Source organism: Diorhabda sublineata, chromosome 1 (genome assembly GCF_026230105.1).
Source record: "Diorhabda sublineata isolate icDioSubl1.1 chromosome 1, icDioSubl1.1, whole genome shotgun sequence".
NCBI classification, from domain to species: Eukaryota; Metazoa; Arthropoda; class Insecta; order Coleoptera; family Chrysomelidae; genus Diorhabda; species Diorhabda sublineata.
In genome coordinates this window covers 16,286,311-16,312,201 of record NC_079474.1, presented here as the reverse complement: position 1 = coordinate 16,312,201, position 25,891 = coordinate 16,286,311, and the positions used below count along the sequence as shown (strand labels likewise).

Here is a 25,891-nt window from a genome sequence, read left to right as displayed (position 1 = left end):
TTTATAAAGAAGAGTATTATAACCTAATACCTAACCTAACCTAGAAGATTCAATTACGGTCTTGATCATAATTTTTTTATCTTTTGATATTGGGTCAATTATCATTCATATTATAACCGAACACATAAAAAGAAGAAGATTTAGGTATTTACAAAAATTTAGAATAAAAATATAAAGTAAACGTCAAAACTATATTATAATAAATCTGACAATTTAGAGAAGTTCAGTAATAATGAAAAATTAAATTTTTAATAAAACATGAATTTTAGCTACTTGTTACAAACAAAATCTACCCTTCGTTATTTAAACGTATACAGAAGTTATTATTCAGTTAAAAAAAAACTTATAAAAGATGAAAATTATTTACCTCGACAAATATATCAAAAAATCAAAGTCAAAGGACCTATCACTATAGCCGATTATATGAAGGAAGTTCTCACTAATCCTACAGTTGGTTACTACATGCAGAAAGACATGTTTGGAGAAACTGGAGATTTTATAACATCTCCTGAAGTTTCTCAGATGTTTGGTGAAATGATAGCGGTATGGTTACTGAACGAGTGGCAAAAAATGGGATCTCCCAAACCCCTACAACTTATAGAACTTGGTCCAGGCAGAGGAACTTTAGCTAGTGACATTTTAAAAGTGTTCAACCATTTTAAAGTTCTTCAAAAAACAAGTTTGCAATTAGTTGAAGTAAGTCCAACATTAAGTGAAATACAAGCAAAAAAGCTTTGTAGTCAAAGTACACTTATAGGCGAAAAAGTTCCAGTATACAGAACAGGTATGTAAGTTTGTTTAATTTTATGTGAAATTTTTTATCAAAATATATTTATAGGTATAACAAAGGAAGGTATTCCTATAAACTGGTACAAGCAATTGAGTGATGTACCGAGATGTTTTAGTCTACTAATTGCCCACGAGTTTTTTGATGCTTTACCTATTCACAAATTTCACAAAACATACAGTGGGTACAAAGAAGTGCTCATAGATATTGATCCAAGTTATGAGCTGAATAATGAGAATCTTGAACCAAAATTTAGGTAATACATATTGTAATATCCATTTGCTCATCTTGAAGTATAAGTATGTGTTATATTAAGAGCTAATTAGTTACTGGAATAAGGTATAGGGCTTGAAACTGCTAAGTAGAGGACTAGGGAAACCTAAAGTATGATATATGAAGATATTTGACAGCTATAATCATTTTGCATCTTGTACTTTATAAAATGAGTGGGATAAAAAGATCAATTGTAAATACTTAGAATCCCCACTGCTGCAGCAAGAAAAGAAGATACAATAGATTATGTTCAGTTGCATTGTATATGACATCCTGTATTAGCCAAATTTGGTTATAATCTTTATTTATGTTTTCTCAATACATTCCATTTCAAGGAGGTAGCATGTAAAAAAGTCTACAAGGAAAACATTTTAAAATTTCCTTTTAACCATTATTCTTTTTATATATTTCATTTTAATTGAATTAATTCATTCTTGTGCTCTATACTACTACACATACATTTATTATTTTCTCTTCTAATGTCTGCTTTATTTTATCCCATAATAACATTTTTAAGGTACGTTCTTTCGCGTCATGAAACTCCTATACAGAAGAAACTGATTAGTCCCCACGAAAAAAGAGACCATGTGGAAATATCGCCCGATTCTATGATTATCCAAAGAGATATATGTGAGAGATTGAAGTATTCTGGTTAGTTATCAATTCAGGGTTTGGATTTTAATTAAAAAGAACAATTTTAAGGTGGTTTGGCATTGATTTGTGATTATGGTCATTACGGATCTGGTACTGATACATTTCGAGCTTTTAAAAAACATAAACAAGTTGATCCTTTGATTCAACCAGGCTCGGCTGATCTGACAGCAGATGTAGATTTCAGTTCTATTAGACAAGTAAGTGTTGTGCTTATACCAGTAATACAAAATTTTGTGAATTTATTGTTTTGATAGGTAGCAGATGAAGTAAAAGGAATTTTAACATTGGGTCCAGTGAATCAAAGAGATTTCCTCCTCAAAACAGGTTTAGAGTTACGATTTAAAGCTCTGAAAGAGAATCTCACCAGTTCCAGGGAGTTATACAACTTAAATAAATGTTATAGCATCCTCATAGATGCGGACAAGATGGGAGAACGGTTCAAATTTATGGCACTTTTTCCTGAAACCATGAAGAAAATTTTAGACAGATTTCCGGTTGTTGGGTTTTCTTAAAAGCAAAGTCGGAAGTTTATTACTATCTAGTACATTTTCACTATTGCCAAATGTATGTCGATTTTTCTAATCAGTTTATAACTGTGATAATTCTATTAATAAATATATTTATACAAAAAACATTTACTGTTTTATTTAATTTTCACGTATTTTTTCAACTGATACAAGAGAATTTAATTTATAAAGTTTACCAAATTGACCAATTTCCAAAATTCTACTAAAACTTTCAGTATTTGAATTTTCCAAAATCGAATGTCATCATTCTTCTTTTTCTTAATGGTCTTGGTTAATTCATACAGTAGCTACATGTACAATTTTCTTGACATTGGTAGATCAAATCAACATAATTATAAATGATAGTTATGAGTTAAAAAAGAAGATTGATATTAAACTTTAGATGTCAATATTGTCAATTTTGTTTTTAGTATTAAAAAACAACCTTAAATAACCAATTTATAAAAAATAATTTTCCTCGTAAAATGTGGCCGATTATATATAACGCACTTAGGACCTATGCACCGTACGTTACTTTACCATTCGCGGCGTTAGTTGGGGTAGTTGGTTACAATTTAGAAAACTGGCTTTCAGATAAATATACTCCATACAATAGTAAGTAATATTTAATTACAAATAAATATAATTTCAATAAATAAATATATTTTTATGTAAAATATTTCATTTGGAATGTAGATAAGCTTATAACGATATTATTTTAGAAGACATGCACCTTGTTTCAATGTATTTTATTATCATCTAAAATAATAAAAAAATTATTAGCAGACCTTTTTTTCACTTATTTATTTTAAAAAATCTAAAAAATAGCACCACCAAGAAATAAATATGTAATATTAAATTAACTTTAGGAACATTTTTAATGTGATTGAAGGTTTATATTTAAATATTCTATGTTTCAGAATCTGTAAAGGATCAGAGACAAGATAGAGTTTTAACAGAAAACTTGAGCGAATCTAACGAAAAAAATAAGTTGAAATACAAAACGGATGTACTAGATACCAATCTGTCCCCATCATTGAGTTGAAAATTATCTGTGATTTATCTATTACTATGTAAAAGCTTAGTTATGTTAATATAAAGTGATTAATTCAATTCTTACTAGCATCATTCTCCTCTATAAATCACGATATTATTCTCAGTTTCATGTATTTCTACTTGATGTAACAGTTCTGGTTTGTTCATCACATTTCTCATTTGTTTCCATATAAATACACTCAGATTTTCAGTCGTGCTGGGTTTATCTGAGAAATATTCGACATCATAATCGAGATTTTTGTGATCCATAGGTTTCATAATAGCTTCCTCCATGTCTCGTTTTAGATCTGCCATATTCATTACCATACCTGTAGCCTCATCAATTTCACCAAACACAGTCACTTTAACTACAAATGAAAACACTATACACAAATTTCTTAGTACGACTTTAAACAAAATCACCTATGTAGTTATGACCATGTCCATGAATATTATTACATTTCCCATAAATTTCTTTGTTTTCTTCGTCCGAGAGATGCAAACTAAAATTAAAGATGAATGTGAAAATATGGAATTATTGGAGTGAAAATGAAAAAGAACCTGTGTAATCTGTGGCATGCTGAAAAATGTGTTCTTCTAGTTAAATATGCCTTCGGAGTCATTTTTATATTTAACTTTCAAATTAAAATTTAAAAAATAAGAAATTAATCTCAAGTACAGATATACTACAAACTCAATTCCTTGGTTTTGATCATCGATAAATTACACAGGATAATTGGGTCAATGTAGAAAATATTGGAAGATCTTAAACTATGGTAATATTTGGTAGAGGAAAACAAGATTCTATCAAATTGACAAATTGATCATATTAAATAAAAGAGGTGTAAGTACTATAATATTAATTTCATATATTGAGTTTCACGTTTAATTAGTTCTTAGTACATTTTTCATACTATATTGGCAATTGACAAGATATTCATTTTACCATATTGTTTGAATTAAAAGAGAAGATCTTTATATAAAATCTTAGTTTTGTGGTTGAGGAACCATAGAATACATTAGTGTAATCTATGAGAATTAAGAAACTTGTTAAATATATATACGTTTAAATGCATCTATAAAATATTTGTAGTATATCAAACCTGTTTATAAAGCATTCTAGTAATTTCTAAGTTTAATTATCGAATAATATCGAGCAAATATGTGCATCAGCAACTTAACCATAGAGTTATTTATGTATCTACCTGAATAAAAATAGTTGACTGTATAGCTTAATATATTAGACATAGGTTTCGAACAAAACGAAGTCGAGTAAATGATTGAAAAAGTAGTGTCATAATAATAATAAATTCCAAATATGCCTGAAGTAGATATAGAATGGCCTTGGCAATATAATTTTCCACCCTTTTTCACGTTACAACCTCATCCTGAGACTAGAGCTAAACAAGTAACGGCGTGGAAATCATTAATATTGAACTATTGTGAAAAAACCAAAACGTATACTATAGATGTAAGAGAAACAAACCAGAATCCTCTATTCAATAACACCACAATAAATAGAAAGCTAGAACAAGACGTTATAATATCAATTTTGAGCGAATTACAAAAAAGCGGTAACGCAGCCCCCGTCGATAAATCCAAAAATAGATGGGAAATATATTGGCACACATTAGAAGAATGGGCCAGTATAATATATGATTCTATTTGCGATAGAGGTATGCAGAATACTGTAGTGACTTTCTATGAACTTACACAAGGAGATGATGTTACTGATCTCATCTTTTTCGGGATGAATCAGGATGTACTTATTAAAGCTTTAAGGGTTCTGGAGAATGAACGAAAATGTGAACTAATCTTGGAAGATGATATTCAAGGAGCAAAATTTTTTTAAATGTATATGTATAATTCAAATAAATAATTAATATACTGATATTTCTTTCTTTTCCAATATACATTTTCAATGTAAAATTTTAGAATCTCGACATTTAATAAACTTATTTAGTATATATAAAATGATGTAATTATGATGAGGAAACTATATTTAATTTACAATATTGACAATTCTCTTAAAGTATAACTTGCATATTTGAACTTAGTAGTATGTATTACAGAGAAGTTTTGATATAAACCACAGATGCTTCTATTATTAAGAATAACAAAAATATTGATTGAATTTTTATTTTATTTATGACGAAAAAAAAAAACAACAAAAATCATAAAATTTATCAATACTTATCTTAAAATTATATGTTCCTTAGTCTGTCATAAAAGCAGCATCAGGCAATTGTAAAAGATCATTTGGTATTCCCAAAGGATTGAGAACCAAAGAGTTTTCTATTTTTGATTTGGGATTTGTTTTATGTTTATACAGATCTCTAAATTTAGTTAGAGTTTTAATGTGCTTCCTAAGATAGCTGCTCTCTCCATGTTTCAAATGTTTGGCCATTTGTGATAAACATTCAAATAAAAAATAATTATTAGGTTCATTTAATTGTTCAAAATCCAGTCCTCTGCACATACTGGCTAAAGCCAAATAACACTGTTTTAGATCTATAGATGATAAAGGCCGACCCTTTTCAAATAAGGCTATATATTTCAAAACTCTGGGCACTATATCTTCGGGTTTGGTTTGTGTTCTTCTTAGTTTCTTGAAAAGCTGAAGCCATAATTTGACAGCAGGGGCCTTGGAGTTTTCGTCTGGTTTTAGTAGAGATAATTTTTTATGTTCTTCACACAATACTTTTATTTCTGTTTTAGTTTTCGTTGGTATCATTTCATGTAAAGCATCTATGTTAGCCGGACCGTATTGGTATAAAGCATATAAAAGTCTTCGTTTTTCGAGGGCTGTCCAAACAGCTGCCATTACTAAATCGATATCTTGTTTTAATAAATTTATTTATTTTAACTAAATTATTTTTTAATAGTAACTATTTCAACTAGTAAACATTACCGTTCGCCATATTATTCTTTGCAATCGAGTCTAATGAAAAGACGATTAATCGAATGTTTCGATGTTATACTACAGGAATTCTGTGGTTTTACCACAACTACACTGACACTACTCTAATACAGTTTCTGACTTCAGATGTTGATATAACAGTTAATATAATAGTCGATGGTTTTTGTCCGATTTTATTAATCGATTTTTTTATTGGAGAATAAACTAACGGATGCGAATTTTTTGAATTTATAGTTCATAATTGAAGTAATAATTAAACCAAGTGATAAAATTTTAAGTTTATTTTTTATGATATGATCAGGGTAGAGGTGGATATAATTCATCAAATGGTACTTGTCCTTCGATGGCTTTTAAAAGCATATCTTCTAAAATTTCTGTCATAATCTTTTCTAAAACGGGTTTCAAATCTTGGAATAGTTCGTTTATGTTGTCGTTAATGATTTTATTTGTGATTTCACCTTAAAAAAATGATAACAATAAAATGTAAATTCACTTAATATATAATAGATATCTTACTTAATTGTTTGTTGCCATTAAAGAGTCCTTGTAAGTTTGCTTTAGGTCCACTGACATTTATGCTGCTGTTAGTAAGGGTGGGGACTATGAAGTCTTGATCGTTTCTAAGTTTTTCTATTTTTACTTTTTGATAAACGGAAGCGTTACAGTTCTCTACAAAGAAGATGTTACTTTTGGAATATATGAAAAAAAATCTTTACTCACCAACAGAGGCTGTGAAAGTACCAGATCCAAGAATAGGTGCTACGAAAATTTTACCAGAAACAGTATAATTGCCTTTCAAAGTTAGACAATTTATGTTACAATCGCAGAAAAATTGTAGATTCGGGACGTCAAAACTACAAAATAAATGATCCATTAAGAGAATATACTTAAATTAAGAGATATATTACAAAACCCAACTTACTCAAATCTGGTGAATGTATAATCTGTGAGTCCATATATTTCTGTATTTATCAACGTCGCTTTAAAATTTAAAGCTGAAGTTCCTTGTTCCAAATTTATTTCTGGTATTATGAAAGGTTCGAAAGGGGGTATTTTTAGTTCGGGTATACCTTTCCTTAAATAAGGTTTCATAGTTTCAGTGGCAGTGAGTAGGCAATCATTCAAGTTTTTATCGTATCTATTACATCGAGGTAAATATTCAGCTACAACAAAAAAGAATAATTTGAGGTATTGACTTTCGGAAAAATTCATCGTGAAGAATGATAAAAAAATTACATTAATTTTCAGATTACGAAGAGGAAGTTACAATATAAGATAAAAAATTGAAATATTGATAAATTTATTCATATATTCATTATATTACGGTCCGAAGGCCAATTAATTAATAGAAAAAATAAAAGTTAATTCATAAACAATTAAACCAAGTAAATGAAATAATAAATATAAATAGAAACATACTTTTAATTAAATAATAATTCAGTGTCAGATTAGAATACAAAATGCTGTAACTTATAAACCATTAGTCGTTTAGAATTGTGGTGAAAAATATAAGTACTAAAGTGGTCCAAATAATACTCTGGAAAATATTTTCAGATTTCAGAACATTTATTTTCTCGTAGACGACTACTGATGAAATTTCAGCCTTATTGGACTTGTAATTTTGTAATAACCATTGTAGAAGCGACTTTTGGAAAAATGGAAAAAGAAAATTATCGCTCGTTTATCGGGTCCTTCCTTTTGGAAAATAAATGCGCCTGGAAGTTGTGTTGAGTAGTTCTTCTTCTTCTTCTAAACAATTGTTTTAACGAGTTTTGTTTTGTTGTTGATCTATTGAAGGTGCGCAAATAGATGAGGCATTGCAAAAAATCGCCTGGGTCATACTCTGCATGAATTTTGGCTATGAAAAAGCTGTCGACGCGATGATTGCCATAGTTTTCAGTACCTGGATGTGGCTGTGCTATGCCGAATTATTGCCTCGAAACAAACGTATATTACACGAAGGAAACTATTTCTAGAAGGAAAATGAATGCATGAATCCAATGCATGAGCACATGGAGCTGGTGGGACGAGCAGTCTCAAACATAAATTCACACTCGCGACATAAAAATAATGGAATACCATGTATACCATTAACACCTTTATTGTTTTTATGCACAAGCGAGTTAAGTACTTGCTGCAGAACAGGGAAGGTCATACCGAATATTTCTGCATTTTTAATCTTGTTCTGAAGTGGTTAAAATTTAATTTTGTACTTTGCAATCTTGACTTATTCTAATAGTTTCCGATTTTGACAAATATGCGAGAGTCTACAAATTATTTTATATTGAAAAATGCAGGATTGTTATTAATTGAATCGTCATTTCACTGGACGAATATTTAATAATTAAATATTTTGTTATGTAACTTAAGGTGGGTTGATTAAAGATATTACATACGTACGTAAAGAATAACCATCACAGTGAATTACAAAAAGAACTAACAACGAACTAAACCACATTGTTACCTTCCCTGACCGGTATTTTCATTCTAAATACCCAGATGCGTCTCCTTAGTCGAAATATAAATCGTAAAGACATTTAATTTAAAAGCCATTAAGACAAAAAGTGACGATAACCGCTGAAAAAATTTGAAGGTCGATGCATAAATGTAATATTCAAATTATTCACATTAAATATAAATTTTATTTGGTTCCATTTGCGTAAATTACTGTAACCACAACCCATAACACCTGTTAAAGTTACGATTTAATTTTTTTTATTGCCGCTTTTAATGCACCCAAATTCAATAAGAACTAGATAAGGGACTAATAATTCGATTATTGTAATTTCAAAATGGTTTGCTTCAAAATAGACCCCAGTGGAGCTGATATATATAACCCAGCGGTGGCGGCCATCAAAATTTTGAACATATTTCAACAGTTACCCCTATTCTTCCTTGAGCACTAGCGATAACGAGTCATTTCTACCCCTGTGGTTATTATTATCAAGTATTATTGATACAAAAAATATACAAATACTACAAATCCTAGGGTTATCCACAAAATAAGGCTACCAAGGAGCTGGGGACGCTAGGAACGCTGTTAGGCAGGATCTGGATAGACTGACGAGTAGTTTGACTTTCTTTCTCCCGATTTCCGCTCAGTTAATTTTTGTTTTGGTAGGTGTGAAAGATTGGGCTTCCATTTTATGTGCAAAAAACGTTCCTCCAAGTGTATTAGTGTGCAAATGGTGTAGAGAATTCATATTTAGATGTAATACTGCCTCACAGCACCCTTACAGTCAAGACTTGGCCTTCAGTGATTACCATCTTTTTGCTAGATTAAAGAAGTACTCGGGACGAACGCATTTCACAATCGACGAAGAAATGGACGAAGAGGTTTGATTGTATCTACGACATAAAGAGGAAAAATTCCTTCATAACTGTTTCAGCTTCAATCATTTTGTGTGAAATTTCCTTTTTCTTGTAAAGTTACTGATTTGCAGGACGTCAGTTATAATTTTTGTTGGTACTAAACCACGCTAATTTGACTATCATTTCGTTAAGAAAAGAATTTCCCTCGATAGAAAAAGCTCTAGTTTTTTTGATGTTGAGTAATTAACACCCCGACTTGATTAAGGGAAAATAACGATGATGCAAATTTACAAATAATCTACTAAATTTGGAAAAACCATTTTGAAATAAGTGATTTAAAAAGAATACTCACGTATCATTTTTCCATATGTCAATACAAAACCAGTAAAAGTGAAAATAAATATATTCAGTAACGACCTCATTTTCTAACTTTATAAACAATTTTAAACTGCTTAAAACTTCTGTTTGTAGTAGATTAAAATGTGCATATCATATATATATACCTAATACAACAAGTTTCCATAACCACTTAAATTATGACTTTGACCATCAAAACGATTCTGTTTCTCAATGTCAGCATGCTCCTTTTTTTTAAATGTTACCATTACATCTATGAGAATTGAATCAAATCCATTACTAGAACGTATATTTTTTCATATTTTCAAAATTTTTATCGTCTTTCACAATAATAAACAACTTAAGTCAATATCGTATTCATTAAAAAATAATTAGCTCCAATTTATATTAATTATGGCAGCAGCGTAATTAATCGGACATTAATTGAACGATTTTTCTAATAACATAAAGATTATAATAATTTTTTATATTAGAACGTATTTATGTAAAATTATTTTCATTTGAAATATTTGCGGACCCGGCCCTGACATATTTACCGAATACGATTGAAACAAATCAAATAAATGACATCCCCCATATTCATATCTCGACATGAATATTTTCTCGAGATATTTTCTTGTAAAACCGAAAGCAAAAAGCCGAAATTGTTATTAATACAAGGTGTATACGAGGGTTGTTACTTAAGTTTTCAGATATACAAATAAAAATAAATCGGTTATGGTTTTATTATTTTTCAAAACCCTTTTGCATGCGTTTGAATCAATTTTTACATTCCGATTGAGGTACCTCCAAAACAAGTGATTTGAACACACCAACCGCTTCTGAGGGTGAACAAAAACGTTGACCTTGTAATTTACTTTTGATCTGCTGGAATAGTTTTTGAAAATTCCATGGTTAAGTTTCAGTGATGCCGCGGGATAAATGATGGCCTCTTGTACCATAATGAAGAATTTCTTTCTATCATAAATCATTATAAATGTATTGAAACTAAGAGTCTTATTGAGTAGAAGCTTTTTGAATAAATAACTCAAAAGGATTCGTCCTCTTGAATCTTCTCTCTCTAAGTTGTTATGGGGCTAGCTATTTCGAATGTATGTGGGAGCATCAACAATGCTTCTGAGTACGTAGGTAAACACCGGTTTCAGCATTTGTTGGAAAACAATTTGTTTTCTTCGTTTCATAGCAATTTCAAAAGTGCGAAAATCTATAGTTAATGCTTCTTGCAATGATAAACTATATTATATTATCAAAACTCATTTTTTGGAATGTTTAGAATAAACCATTACCAAAGTTATAGGTATTAATTTCCGTGTTATAATCGCCTGTTTTATGTTTTGTACAAAACCTAATTATATATAAAAAGCCGTGAGCAGCAGAGCTCCATCACGAAAGTCGAATTTTTCGTCGAGTGAAGAATTTAACTAATACACAAACAAATCTTTCGATAAAATGATTTTCTTGGAAATGATATCAATTCTCAATCTTATTTCTTTATATGGAAAGTTTGCTATTCCTCAATAACTTTTCATTTCACAAGTTAACTCTCTCTCTCGAATGAAAATTCATAATTTCAATAGACGCGGTGGTCTCGAACCCTCTTGTTCAATTCCAATTGACAACAAAGAAAAAATTGTCATAATGACAAGAAATTTCGAAAATGGGAAGTAAAAAAAAGTCCAGTTCAACAATTACAACAATCAAAATGATTTCGGGCGTTTTGTGCTAGAAGAACTGAAGAAGAAAACTTTGAACTTGAGAAAGACAATTCTTCAACATCACCCCTACTTGCATGCGAAGTTCGAACCCTCTAGTTAAACTTTTTCTGGCCAAAAAATAAGAAAATATAACAAAAATGACCATAAAATGGAGAGGGGTGGAAATGGAAAGTTTCGATCTTAGACAGGAAATCATCTCGCAACTAATTGAACCTACGTGTGAAATTTCATTTTTCAGTCGCTTTTCGTTTGACCTGCAGAGGTGAGCAAAGGTCAAAAACCACTTTTTTTGCACTGCGACCCCTCGAAATATTCATTTGTTTTCAACCAAACTCTAATAACATCAATCCGCCGCCAAAAAAGCCATGTATGCTAATTTTGAACTAAATTGGACCCATAGCAATTGCTCGAGAGACGATAATAAGAATTGTAGCTTAAACAGATATATATATATATATATATATATATATATATATATATATATATATATATATATATATATATATATATATATATATATATATATAAACTACAGACATTCGAAAAACCATCATAATCGTGTTCCAGGAGGTCTCAAAACATGGGAAAAATGATGTGCCCCCCATTTTTCTTCTAGTCATGCCTACCGTAATAGTCGAATTTTTCGAAGAATGATAAATTTAAATCAAGCATTTTTTTCTAATTTTCTGAATCGTTGAAATCTGCTTCGTTTTTTATGGTAGACGAGATTTTCTTTTCATAATTCACTTCTTCTCTAGATATATCCACTAACCCTTTGGAAATTGGAGGTGTTTCATGGTGATTCAAGGGGGCAAATGGTTTTTTCATAAGCGTATCGAGACCAATTCAAAGTGCCGTTGCTATCCTTTCATGAAGACGTCTCAAAGATGTTTAAAAGTCGATTTTCATAAATTTTCATAAATATTTAACAACCTAGACTATGAACAACATTCTTAGAACCGGTAAATGTAAAAATAGATAAAATAATTATAAAAAATAAAAAATTTTCTGCATATTAAAATAATTAACCTTTAATTCATCGTCTGAGATAATAATAGAAACATTTGGGCTTTGATAAAAAAACACTTTAAGATTAATCAAACTTTAATTAATTAAATGGTTCTTATGTTTTTGTGAAAACCATTAACAGAAACGAAACATTTAAAAAAATATTCGCTGTTAAGTTCTACACCTCAAACCAATTCTGAAAACAATTTTTCCATTCTGAAGAGGATATCGTAGAAACATGATTTTGAGGTCGATGTCTGTTTGTTGTGAAATCTGAATACCAGACATTAATTCGATATTTCTTCTTCAAATAGTCAGTTGTTTAATGTGATTTGTGGGAGCTGCACTCCCAAATATTCATCCAAAATCGAATGTATCACAATTTGCGATAATGCGATATCCCAACCTAACCTAACTTAACGTAATCTAACCTAACGTAACCTAACCTAACGTAACCTAACCTAACGTAACCTAACCTAACGTAACCTAACCTAACGTAACCTAACCTAACGTAACCTAACCTAACGTAACCTAACCTAACGTAACCTAACCTAACGTAACCTAACCTAACGTAACCTAACCTAACGTAACCTAACCTAACGTAACCTAACCTAACGTAACCTAACCTAACGTAACCTAACCTAACGTAACCTAACCTAACGTAACCTAACCTAACGTAACCTAACCTAACGTAACCTAACCTAACGTAACCTAACCTAACGTAACCTAACCTAACGTAACCTAACCTAACCTAACGTAACCTAACCTAACGTAACCTAACCTAACGTAACCTAACCTAACGTAACCTAACCTAACGTAACCTAACCTAACGTAACCTAACCTAACCTAACGTAACCTAACCTATTTTGGCCCACCTTTTCTACATTCATCGCTGAAGGATGCACGACCATTCTGTAAACAATTTTTTCATATGGTGATTCATTACCGAAAGCCGCACGAAGCGATTATATGTCTTGTCGTTGACTAAAGCCTTTTTTAAAATCATAAAAAATCATCCAACGTAAGCCTTCATGACTAACTCTTGTGTTATTTGGTAGCTTGTAGCTTGCAAAATGATTATAACAACTTCGACGTTTCTAATACCTATTAATGTTGGTTTTTATCGAAAGTTGTTTCTCGGTGTATTTAATTATTCCTTGAAGAATGTATTTACCGTTAGAGCATAACACAGCAAGGCACGAAACTCCCTGTTCCCAGATTAAACGAGAAAATATAATACTTTATGATAAATGTACGACAGATATATTCAAAATTGATCCGTCGTTCAAGCACGCAAACCATAGTCGGACTTTTGTTAGGTTAGGTCAACTCGAATTTTGATTTAAAGCGTCAATTTTATAAAGTTTCGCAAGAACTATCAATCGTTTTTAATGCATTAACAGATTGGTTCAAATCATTACATTAACTATATACTTTTAATGAATTTATTGCTGTTATTTATGTTTAACAATACAACGAGTATTCTGGACTTGTGATCGATGTGTAGAGCTGGTCTCGGGAGCGAAGAACGAAGCTCATTCTGTTAATCTACTGTATAAATCTTTGTAGTTTGGGATTGTTAAGAACCAAAGTAGTACACAGTTTGTTTATCTTGCTTTTTGTTTAGTTTACTTGCGATCAAACAAGAACGAGTTGCGGTGTAAATTTAAATTGAACAATCAGCTATTCCAAATTTAAGGATATGCCCAAATCGTCCTGTATTGAGAGCAGTCAAGTAAAAAAGAATTGTTGGAGTGACAATTTTACAAATTTTTTATATAGTACGAGGGTTGCTACTCAAGTTTTGAGACAAATAAAAACAAATATTTATAATTGGATATGGTTTTATTGTTTACAAAATATTCTTCATTAAAACATGTGATTTGAACGCATCCACCGTTTCTTCAGGTTGATCTGCGGGAATGAGAAGAAATCATTTGGTGCCAAACAAGGACTGTACGGTGGATGACCCATCAATTCGACGTTTTGACTGTTCAAAAACGTTTTTGTTTGAACTGAATTGTGAGAGCTCGCATTGTAGTGGTGGAGAACGATTCACCTTCTGCGATTGACCTTTTTACGTTACTTCAAAAGTGACAGGTGAAGAATATGAGTAGATTTGGCAAACTGCATTCCGTTGCATTTCCGCTCGTTCGTAATGAAATGAACACTTTCTGCTTAATGTTTAACGATCCAAATCCAAAAATGCCTTCATAAATCTTGCCTTTATTATAATCTATCAAAACCAACATTCTGGAGAGAATACTCATGAGATTTTCAATATAGATTTGTTTCTGACTATTTATTTTATCAAATAATGAAATTTTTCATGTTACCTTCGTATATTTGAGTTTTGTTTTAATAAATGACGAGCTGTTCCTTCGAAAAATTCAATTTATATGTATTAGTGACGCAGCTGAACGAACACATTTCGTCATGCAACGGGAAGTTTCTTATCGATTTGAATTTTGATGAAAATCTACGCTAAGAAAATCCTTTATAATTCTCCATCCCGCGGCTCCTCCGCAAAGACTAAAGATACCCCGCGATTCACAATTTTGTACAATTCATTCCATTATCATGGATGGATATAGGTGAGTTTCAAAATTTTTATAATTAACAAAATATTGTTGAAAGTTTTAATATTTTCGTCCATTATATCATTCAGTGTTCTCGATTGAAATGTTTAGTATTCAATCAGAAATCTTTGTCACTAACAAAATTTTTTCCTCAGCCTTTCGCCACAATTCTATATTTTTTCTTTAAATGCAAAATTGTGTAGATCAAACTTAACGTCGAACCCAAAATATAAATGTATGGAGAGGTAGCGGGTTTTCCAATAAGAGGTCTTATTTTGATATTCAAAGAAAAATGCCATTTTTTGAGATAAATGATCGGATGTTTATTTCATTATAAAGAGGAAGGTATGCCGTTAATAATGGAACACAACATCAGCCAAATGGCCGCCACGACTGCGCTTACAGGACCATATCCTTTTCATGAAATTTTCCGTAACCAAATTGCAAAGCGGCTGCCCTATGTCCTCGATAGCCTCACGAATTCCATCTTTGAGGTCTTGAATCGATGCTGGACTGTTGGCGTAGACCTTAATCTTTCACGTGGCCCCAAAAGGAAAAGTCGCAAGGTGTTAAATCACAAGATCTCGGTGGCCAATTGGGATCACCTCTTCGGAAGATAACACGGTCCGGAAATTTTTGCCGTAAAAGATCGATGGTTTCGCTGCTTGTGTGGCACGTAGCGCCGTCTTGTTGAAAGTAAACGTTGTCCAAATCAATACCATCCAATTCCGGCCATAAAAAATCATTAATCATCTCTCGATAGCGCAATCCATTCACCGTAACTGTTGCTCCAGCCTCTTTTTCGAAAAAGTAAGGTCCAAGGATTTTTAACAATAACTCTTGGGTTTTCCGAGCCCCAGATTCGACAATTTTGTTTATTGACGTAACCACCAAGGTGGAAATGGGCTTCATCAGTTAAGATAATTTTTCGATGAAATCCCGGATCATTTTCATGCATTTCAAGGACTCAATCAGCAAAGACACGACGTTGTTGATGATCGGCCGGCTTGAGTTCTTGTGTTAACTGAACTTTATAGGCCTCAAGACCCAAGTCTTTATGCAAAATACGGTGTAATGACGTTTGTGGAATGGCTAATTCCAAAGAACGACGAGGAATGGACAAACCTTGGTTTTTTTCAACACTTTGGGCTACAGCAGCAATATTCTCAGTTGTACTTGAGCGACACATCACTAACTTGTCCCAACAGCTCAAATTTTTCCTCCAATTTCTGTATTGCGGTCCGAGAAGGTGCTTCACGTCGACCCAAAAATGTTTTAGTTTTACGAACCGTCTCTGCCACTTTCACCATTTTTATAGTGAATTTTAATAATTTCAATGCATTGTTGAAGCGTGTATCGTTCCATTTTCATTAATGACGTAGTTTCTACTTGTCAAATGTCAAAAAATGACAGCTTCAAAAGTGACATTTACCGAAATAGCGGGCTGTTCAAAATAACACCTCTTATTGGAAAACCCTTTATCATTTACAACAGAATAGGTTCATACTTTTTCTAATATAGCTAAATTCTATTAAGTCTTTCGAATATTTGAATTAGTGCCTGCTCTAGATACAAACCCAAACGAAATAAATCTGGATAACTACATTGAAACATTATGGTTTAAAGATATAGAATGGAGCTAGTGGCACCAGACTTCTTTTTTAAAGTACTCATCAGGATTCGGCGGCGAATGAGTCCTGTATTGTTATTTTTCATCTCTAGTGTGTAATTTGCGTATCTTCTGGTTTTCTTGGATATAACATTTGAAACTGTCGATTCACAAAACTGTACGAGTACGAACAAATCAAATATTCATAAATATCAACAGTAATTTTCGAAGAGGGCTTCACGTCAGATTCTATTGGAAATTGATTGATGTGATGTGCGATGACCAATTTATGAAAATGCGTACAAAATAACAAACCAAAAGTAGGCTTGAAGTAAAGCTGAAAGAGCAAGCTCCTTCGTTTGGACGAGTTATGACTAAACTAACGTCTATAACGTCTACTATTCTATATAGGACAAACAAAATGGCCATTTCAGTTTAGGATTAAAGCTTATAATACTGAATATTCAAATTTACTCTTCAATTTTGATTAACGATTGTAAATATTTTTTAGCGAAGATTTCAGAGATGTGATAGCAACAATATTTTTAGTAAGATTTGCTAAATTTACTAAATATTTTATTTTTATTTATTATATATATTTTAGTTTTTAAAAAATAACAATTTCAACGAATCAGCTGACGTTCTGAGGAATGAATGCAGGGATCGCAATATTTTATTAAATAATATTTCTGGTCAAGTTTTATATGAATGTAAAGAGTCTATTCAAAAAAATATTTCCGCCACAGATAGAAGAATAACGATGTATACGTTTTTACGAAATGTGAGTGATAATTTTTTGAAATATATGTTAACACAATTTCAATAACGAAGTCTTCAGAAATAGCGAATTAGATTGCAGATTAAATATACTCTGATTGTAGTGTGTTTATCCCTAACCTAGGCTTTTCACGAGGAAACGGGTTGTATACAGATTAAAATTAACGAATAGTCTATAACCTCTTTCTCATTCAAATGATTTTCATTTTCAAGGTTGAAGAAAAGGTAAAAAAATGCGAAATTCCTAATAACGATAAGCGCAATCAATTTAAGCAACTGGAACAAGATTACAAAAATTTATTGGGTAAGTTTTTACAATGTGTTAAAGTCTTTAGCAAATAGTATAAAATTGAGTACGTATTGAATATGAACGATCAGTGTTTTTACAAAAAAATGAATCTAAATCTATAAAATCTCGTATTTATCCAATCTTTCCAATAACCAAAAGCATCGATCGGTTTCTATCTCACCTGTCCAATAATTTCGATCCCTCCTGAAATGGCTCAATTGCCTATAGGTTCAGCATGTTACTAGACGAATATCGAAGTCTATGACTGAACAATTAGGCTTATAACTACAGTTTGAGTCTCCATTTTAAGCAGACTATCATTTAATTTAAAATTACTAATGGTGAGTCCACACGATACAGACTTTTGTTCGTACAAATTATGAAGTCGGTGTGAAAAATTTCACCCAACATTTGGATATACATATATATACAATTTAAATTTTTTAGCTGCGATAAATACGCAGATTTACATGCATACTCCGCCTTTTGGATCGCACCGACATTTTATGAAAGTCTGTATCGTGTGGACCCACCATAAGGTATTCAAACGGTTTAATTGGAAACCTATGAATTAATGAGTAAAACTCATAATAAATTATGTATACAGTTACTGCATCAATAAATTATTTATTATTTTTTGTTTTAAACTTATTCTGTTGCCTTGAAATTATGAATAAATCTAGTATTGAACCTCAGAGTTTCATAAAAACTACCACTTCATTAAATGACGCGCCAATGACAGCTCGTGGTGGAAAATATAAGGTGCTTTGTAATTTTTTCAAAAAAAAAAAAATTAACCTCGTTGATAAATATATTTGTAAGAAATATTTTGATTCGATTTAGTGTTGGAAAACATCGCTCGGTCTCTGATGTTGCCATACTACAATTTGTAATGATTGTTAGTCTCTTCCAGTGTATCAGCAGGGTTTATCCTCGGTAAATTTGTCATAATACTCTCCAGAATTTTGATACGGACGCCACTAGACGGCGTTGTGAGCTGTTGTACTTGCTGTCCTTAATTATAGCACCTTTAGCTAAGCAATCGTGAACAAGATCACTTGAGCGCCATATATCTAATCTGATTTGCACATAACACAGTTTATGGCGAGCAGCCATCATTAATAGAATCATCAGAGTTATTGAGAAGATCTAGAATATCAAACAATCGAAATAGAACTGAAAAAACGAATATTAGACTTTCCTGGTTTTACTTTTGGGGCCCAAGTAAATAATTGATAATGTGAATAATCTGAATACGAATCAAATGTGGTAACTAATTATTTTTTGTAGACGTAACGATTCAATTAACGAAATTACTCCAAACTAATTTGGAGGAACAAGCGAAAAATGTTCATTTAGTATTAACGCAATGCGAATTTTTACATCCTACTCTATTTCAACCGATTATTAAAAGAAGATTGAGCGTATCTACGCAAACTATAAGATCGTTGGACAGTTCTCAGACTGTCGAACATACCACTACGGATAATCAAGAAAAAATAACAGTTAACACTTCAGGTAATATAATACGATGTTTGTAATTCAAATGTACTAATTTTTATACTTATATCGCCAATTGATCGAGAACTATATTAAAAAAATTGATGATTTCCATTCCGAGTCCGTTCAGGCGTTCTACCCAATCGATTTGCTTAATTTTTTTTTCAATGAAAGGTATTGATGCACAGATCCACCATCAATCATCGGATTTCATCTAATTTTCACCATTCTCAAGTTATACTCAAATGCGATTTCCCCCTGTACATTACTTATGGGAGTTTTTCACATACACACGTTCTATCCTCAATATCTCAGGTTCTAATATAGCTACAGAGTTTGTTTTGATTTAAGAACACTCGCTGAAATACCTTCTTTCTTTTGAGTTTTTGAACACTTAAATCGGTTGAGTTGGAGAGGAGGTAGGCGCGGACATTCAATGTGGAGTTATGGATTTTTGTAGGTTTTTGGCAATTTTTCTACATTCAAAGATCTATATCTCAGGTTCTAATATAGCTACAGAGTTCGTTTTGATTTAAGAACACTCGCTGAAATACCTTCTTTCTTTTGAGTTTTTGAACACTTAAATCGGTTGAGTTGGAGAGGAGGTAGGCGCGGACATTCAATGTGGAGTTATGGATTTTTGTAGGTTTTTGGCAATTTTTCTACATTCAAAGATCTATATCTCAGGTTCTAATATAGCTACAGAGTTCGTTTTGATTTAAGAACACTCGCTGAAATACCTTCTTTGTTTTGAGTTTTTGAACACTTAAATCGGTTGAGTTGGAGAGGAGGTAGGCGCGGACATTCAATGTGGAGTTATGGATTTTTGTAGGTTTTTGGCAATTTTTCTACATTCAAAGATCTATATCTCAGGTTCTAATATAGCTACAGAGCTCGTTTTGGTTTAGGAACACTCGCTGAAACACCTTCTTTCTTTTGAGTTTTTGAACACTTAAATCGGTTGAGTTGGAGATTTTGGTTTAAGAACACTTTAAGAACTTGAGAAGAAATTAGTCAGCTAAATTATCGAATTCGAATTTAAGCACCGAACAGATCTTATTTTTACTTTTTCGACGTTGTCTAGTGTAATAATCACTGATTTAGAGAATTTATTTGCAGTTCCAATATCACCACTCAATATAATTCAAAATGAGGTGAAGCACGTCTTAGAGAATGTCGTGAATAATGTGTTGATATTGGAAAGCGATAGAATGCAAAGAAATGTCGAAAATAACATTCAAGACATCAAAATACTATTAGAAGATATAATTCAAGAAGTATGATTACTTTTAATATATAGGTACAATATATTAGATTCGGATATCTCATTGTTTATTTGTAGATTTTATTATCTTTGGACGAAAAACAACCGCCTCGAGAAAAGAGTTTTCAAGTTCTTCCGAATAAGACAGATACTGCCACGAATTTAGACAAAACGGACTGTGGTAATTCCGAAAAAATAAATTTAATCGATAGGGATTCGATTTTCAGAAAAGTAGGTTTAATATTATTTTTAAAAGTAACTTTCATGAACGTGGTTTAGATGTTATTTTTTAGAAAAGTAAATTTGAGGTTAAACAACCAATAAAACGGAAAGGAGCTTCGAAAACAACTGGAGTTTCGAAAGGGAAACATTTTCCGAAAACTCCTTTATGTTATTTAGAAATATGTCGTAAAAATCAGGATGATCCGTCGTTACCTTGCAAGTAAGGAACTGTCATTGTGCATATTTATTAAAAAAAAATCCCGAACCACGTCAAATTGGAATTATAAATTGATATTATTCAACGTAATAATGAGACTCGAGGTTTCTTCATTTTCTATTTAGAAACATTTGTGTTTTTAAGTTTACTGCAACAATTAATGGAATAAAATGCATTACAGAATAGTTCTCCGTACAAATTGCTCTGAATTGAAAAACTGATCTATGATATGGTTTCCAGCAATCCATATTCAAAAATTACTCTTTTGAGGATCTTCATTATTGGTTCAATAATGACCAAAGACAGTTAAACACGTAGGCCTTCTGATAAATCCATCTACTTGAAATCACGAAAGGACGATGAAAAATCGTTTTGGCTAGAGCTGTTTGACGTCACTAGGCTTGCCCAAGTAATCGAACCATGCCCAAGAGAAAGCAGGGCACTCACAGATGACGTGGTCTGCATTCGCTAGCGGGCCCATATGCAGTGTGTCCACGTAAGTTGGCGGCATATGGGAAACTTTTTTATTATTAATTTTACGACAAAAAGTTATTCTCTATAAAAAGTTCTGCATGGTCCAAAACCTAAAATTCAATCATCAGATGTTAAATTTTTTCAGTTGTATACGAGGTTTGTCAAAAAATGTGATTTTTGCTCTTAAGTAGCTTTCAAATATTCAACATTGTTTATTCACATTAAAAAAATACTTTTTTCTACATTTTCTAGGCTTTTTTCTAGGCTTTGCGAACTGTCTAAATATTTCAAAAAGTGCCACGGTATAAACACTTTTTTTAGGCAGTCTAACAGTGTTTTTCATAGTTTTTAGATATTCGTATTGTACAGTTTTATGTTTGGCAGACGTATTTGTTTATGAAAAGCTAGACATGCCACCAACATTAAGTCTGGAAGAGAAAATTGAGATTGTGCTAATAGTGGGTGATAAGTATAAAACATTTCGAGAAGCAGCAGATATTTTTAATTTCCGACATCCAGATAAAAATATTCAAAATGAAACTGTTAGAAAAATATTCAATAAATTTGAGACTTATGGACGTTGCGATGCAATTATTGCTCTCTGCAACTGAGCATCCTAAATATCCTTTGCGAAAAAGGACATCTTCATTGCCAATGTATATATAAAAAGTACAGTTTCAAAGATTCTGAATAAATACAAATATCATCGTTACAAACCTCAAAAATTTCATACTTTAAGACCAGGAGATAATAATAGACGATTTGAATTCCGTTGTGACATACAGGAAATCTTAGTAATGGAGCAACATTCTGTCGTTGGTGGAGTGATACAAATCCATATTTTACATTGAAAACTCGGGACCAATATTCGTTCAAAACAAACGTGTGGTGCGGAAATGTATAAAAATCAAATAATTGGACCTTTTTTTATCCGAGAAACCTTGAATGCAGATCGTTATTCGTGCTTTTTAAACAATAAAATAAATGATTTTCTTGACAACCTTCCCTTACTTGAACGTCGGCAGATATGGTTCCAGCAGGATGGTGCCCCATGTCACAGTAGATTGGATGTACGTCGATACGTTGAAAATATTTTCAATGGAAGGGTTTTCGATTGTTTTTCGAAAATTCCTTGGCCTCCGCGGTCTCCAGATTTAACTCCACTCGATTTTTTCTAGTGGGGGTTACTTTAAGCAAAAAGTTTACCTTCAAAAGCCATTTGAAGATGTTGACCGTTTAGACAGAATAATTGCAGAAGCGGTTCGTAATATAACTCCCCATATGGTTAGTAATGTCTTAAGATAATTTTGTAATAGAACTGTTACATGTATTAGCAGAAATGCAGGATATTTGGAGACATTAGTTAATTGAAGCTAGTGATTATTCATTAGTAGTTATTACAAAGTAAACTATACATACAAACTTGATTTAAATGCATCGTTAGAATATGTGATTAAGCAACTCAAAGGTTATCAGTGTTCAATAATAATTAAGAGATAATTGTTTTTAAAAGTTTATTTAGCATTTATAATTAATAAATGCAATTCATTAATGTGCAAACTTGAATTTCCAACGTAATTGCAGAGAAAATGTAACAAAAGTATTTTTTTAATGTGAATAAACAATGTTGAATATTTGAAAGCTATTTTTAATTCTAAACAATTCTTTATAACCATTTTCGATATTGTGAAAAAGAAAGTTACTTTACTCTAGAGCAAAAATCACATTTTTTGACAAACCTCGTATATGACTGAAAAAAATTAACATCTGATGATTGAGTTTTAGGTTTTGGACCATGCAGAACTTTTATAAAGAATAACTTTTTTCGTAAATTAATAAATGTTCTCTTCTGTTTTAAAATTAATAATTTTTGAAAATGATAAAATTCGACGTTTATATTTTGATAAAGACTTAAAGAAAAGACGAAACGTCAAATTTTATCTTCTTTCAAAAATTATTAAAAAAAATTGTGTGTGTCAGCTCCGACGCACGACTGGAGTTTACTCATAAGTTCGATAGTCTAACCAGACGCAAAAAGAGTTTATTTAACCCAAAAAAAGATTGATACTGTATAAAAGGGTAAATTTGTTAATTAATGAAAATAATATACATATATAAATATATATTTATTCAATTTATTCATTTCATATACATTTATTATAACTAATCGACGAAATATTTTACATTAAACTTTTTACAACAGTCAATTTGAGATGTGCATAAATATATCATTAGGAATGTTGATAAATTATGTAATTATTATTATCAGACTATTATCATTTTTTTAAAAAATATTAATTAAATCAACATTGTCTGCATTATTAATTACAGTGACAAGTGGTTTATGGTAACTATGGTTCGTAGATACTTGGTTCACGAATCTTGAAAATACCGCATCAATGGTTGTACCATACCTCGTTGTCCCCATTGCTCTATCAGAAACAATATCTAAATTCAGTTCAGATTTTAAAAATTTTATTAATGTCAATCCATCATCTTTGTTAAAATCGACATTAAAATCGCCACTCAGTACGAGCGGCAGTAAATGGTATTATATATATATTTATATGGACTACATCGATAATTATTAAAATATTTAATAAATACAAATCGCACACGCTCATACATATAATACATGAATTATAACGTACCTTGCAACCACGTGTTTGTTAGATGTTCCGGCAATATCATCTACACCTCTTTCTGCCATAGTTATTTGAAAATACTTTCAGTTCACTTTAGCGGAACACAATGATAAAAATTAAAACTTGACAATAACAATATTAATTATTGATATTTATAATAAAAACAGCAATATAAATATGTCGACACTGATAGAAATAAACAAACCCAATAACATATAGGTATAGTTGCTTTGCAGTATACCCTATGCACGTGTCCCTATACCCTACACTCACAACCAAATTAGAAAGTTGCGCATCATAGGGTGCGCACCAAAAACGTAACGAGGTCATTCATCGATAGATTTTACTCCTCACATTTTTCTCATACCGGGCCCCTTATATATGCAAATCGATTCTTAAGGAGTAAACTCCAAAAATATTGTCGATTTTTCTGATAATATTATCGAATTATTGACTACAGTTGTTAATATTTAAAAATTATTTATAAAATAAATCATAATAACGTGGAAGAATTTATAGACATCGACAAAAAAATCAATTTTTGGTTAGGTTAGAAATTTTCTATTTTATGTGGATGCGCTCGATAATTCATATTGGGTTGATTATCTAATTTTATGTGTTGTTTTCAAATATATATTTATATGAACTACATCGATAATTATTAAAATATTTAATAAATACAAATCGCACATGCTCATACATATAATACATGAATTATAACGTACCTTGCAACCACGTGTTTGTTAGATGTTCCGGCAATATCATCTACACCTCTTTCTGCCATAGTTATTTGAAAATACTTTCACTTCACTTTAGCGGAACACAATTCTAAAAATTAAAACGTCACAATAACGATATTAATTATTGACATTTATAATAAAAACAACAATATAAGTATGTTGACACTGACAAATTAGAAAGTTGCGCATCATAGGATGCGCACCAAAAACGTAACGAGGTCATTCATCGATAGATTTTACTCCTCACATTTTTCTCATACCGGGCCCCTTATATATGCAAATCGATTCTTAAGGAGTAAACTCCAAAAATATTGTCGATTTTTCTGATAATATTATCGAATTATTGACTACAGTTGTTAATATTTAAAAATTATTTATAAAATAAATCATAATAACGTGGAAGAATTTATAGACATCGACAAAAAAATCAATTTTTGGTTAGGTTAGAAATTTTCTATTTTATGTGGATGCGCTCGATAATTCATAATGGGTTGATTATCTAATTTTATGTGTTGATTTCAAATATATATTTATATGAACTACATCGATAATTATTAAAATATTTAATAAATACAAATCGCACACGCTCATACATATAATACATGAATTATAACGTACCTTGCAACCACGTGTTTGTTAGATGTTCCGGCAATATCATCTACACCTCTTTCTGCCATAGTTATTTGAAAATACTTTCAGTTCACTTTAGCGGAACACAATGATAAAAATTAAAACTTCACAATAACGATATTAATTATTGACATTTATAATAAAAACAACAATATAAGTATGTTGACACTGACAAATTAGAAAGTTGCGCATCATAGGATGCGCACCAAAAACGTAACGAGGTCATTCATCGATAGATTTTACTCCTCACATTTTTCTCATACCGTGCCCCTTATGTATACAAATCGATTCTTAAGGAGTAAACTCCAAAAAGTTAATTTTAAAATAGAAGAGACCTAAAACCAAGAACATTTAGATACATTAATATATCGACAGGTC

The 25,891-nt window shown here is 31.3% G+C and overlaps 5 protein-coding genes and 1 long non-coding RNA gene across 8 annotated transcripts; 4 read left to right on the top strand and 2 right to left on the bottom strand.

Annotated features, from left to right (window-relative positions):
• Positions 1–32: 32 nt before the first annotated feature.
• On the top strand, positions 33–2,348 carry LOC130441590 (protein arginine methyltransferase NDUFAF7, mitochondrial). The gene is made up of 5 exons (XM_056775334.1): positions 33–784; positions 839–1,043; positions 1,578–1,711; positions 1,763–1,911; positions 1,969–2,348. Exons 1-5 carry the CDS (start codon positions 259–261, stop codon positions 2,224–2,226), a joined length of 1,272 nt encoding a protein of 423 aa, XP_056631312.1. The 5' UTR covers positions 33–258; the 3' UTR covers positions 2,227–2,348.
• A 271-nt stretch (positions 2,349–2,619) lies between these two features.
• On the top strand, positions 2,620–3,333 carry LOC130443377 (small integral membrane protein 12). Its single transcript, XM_056777953.1, has 2 exons — positions 2,620–2,835; positions 3,141–3,333. The coding sequence occupies exons 1-2, from the start codon at positions 2,706–2,708 to the stop codon at positions 3,263–3,265; spliced, it is 255 nt and encodes an 84-aa protein (XP_056633931.1). The 5' UTR covers positions 2,620–2,705; the 3' UTR covers positions 3,266–3,333.
• LOC130443366 (6-pyruvoyl tetrahydrobiopterin synthase) lies at positions 2,829–4,199 on the bottom strand. Its single transcript, XM_056777942.1, has 4 exons — positions 3,817–4,199; positions 3,679–3,758; positions 3,341–3,623; positions 2,829–2,979 (listed from the first exon to the last, which is right to left on the bottom strand). Exons 1-3 carry the CDS (start codon positions 3,876–3,878, stop codon positions 3,346–3,348), a joined length of 420 nt encoding a protein of 139 aa, XP_056633920.1. The 5' UTR covers positions 3,879–4,199; the 3' UTR covers positions 2,829–2,979; positions 3,341–3,345.
• A 298-nt stretch (positions 4,200–4,497) lies between these two features.
• On the top strand, positions 4,498–5,195 carry LOC130448153 (vacuolar protein-sorting-associated protein 25). The gene has a single exon (XM_056785432.1). It carries the CDS (start codon positions 4,574–4,576, stop codon positions 5,105–5,107), a length of 534 nt encoding a protein of 177 aa, XP_056641410.1. The 5' UTR covers positions 4,498–4,573; the 3' UTR covers positions 5,108–5,195.
• A 1,246-nt stretch (positions 5,196–6,441) lies between these two features.
• Positions 6,442–9,995, bottom strand: LOC130447991 (uncharacterized). Of its 3 annotated transcripts, none has more exons than XM_056785310.1 (5): positions 9,840–9,995; positions 7,098–7,338; positions 6,896–7,029; positions 6,692–6,844; positions 6,442–6,633 (listed from the first exon to the last, which is right to left on the bottom strand). In XM_056785310.1, exons 1-5 carry the CDS (start codon positions 9,907–9,909, stop codon positions 6,473–6,475), a joined length of 759 nt encoding a protein of 252 aa, XP_056641288.1. In that variant the 5' UTR covers positions 9,910–9,995; the 3' UTR covers positions 6,442–6,472. The 3 variants fall into 3 exon arrangements, with proteins under 3 accessions (XP_056641288.1, XP_056641120.1, XP_056641202.1); XM_056785142.1 differs by lacking the exon at positions 9,840–9,995 and adding an exon at positions 8,576–8,811; XM_056785224.1 differs by lacking the exon at positions 9,840–9,995 and adding an exon at positions 8,572–8,697.
• A 9,284-nt stretch (positions 9,996–19,279) lies between these two features.
• LOC130450728 (uncharacterized) lies at positions 19,280–20,787 on the top strand. The gene is made up of 3 exons (XR_008910613.1): positions 19,280–19,339; positions 20,441–20,598; positions 20,664–20,787. It is a non-coding gene; the product is annotated as an uncharacterized LOC130450728 (long non-coding RNA).
• The last annotated feature ends 5,104 nt before the right edge of the window (positions 20,788–25,891 follow it).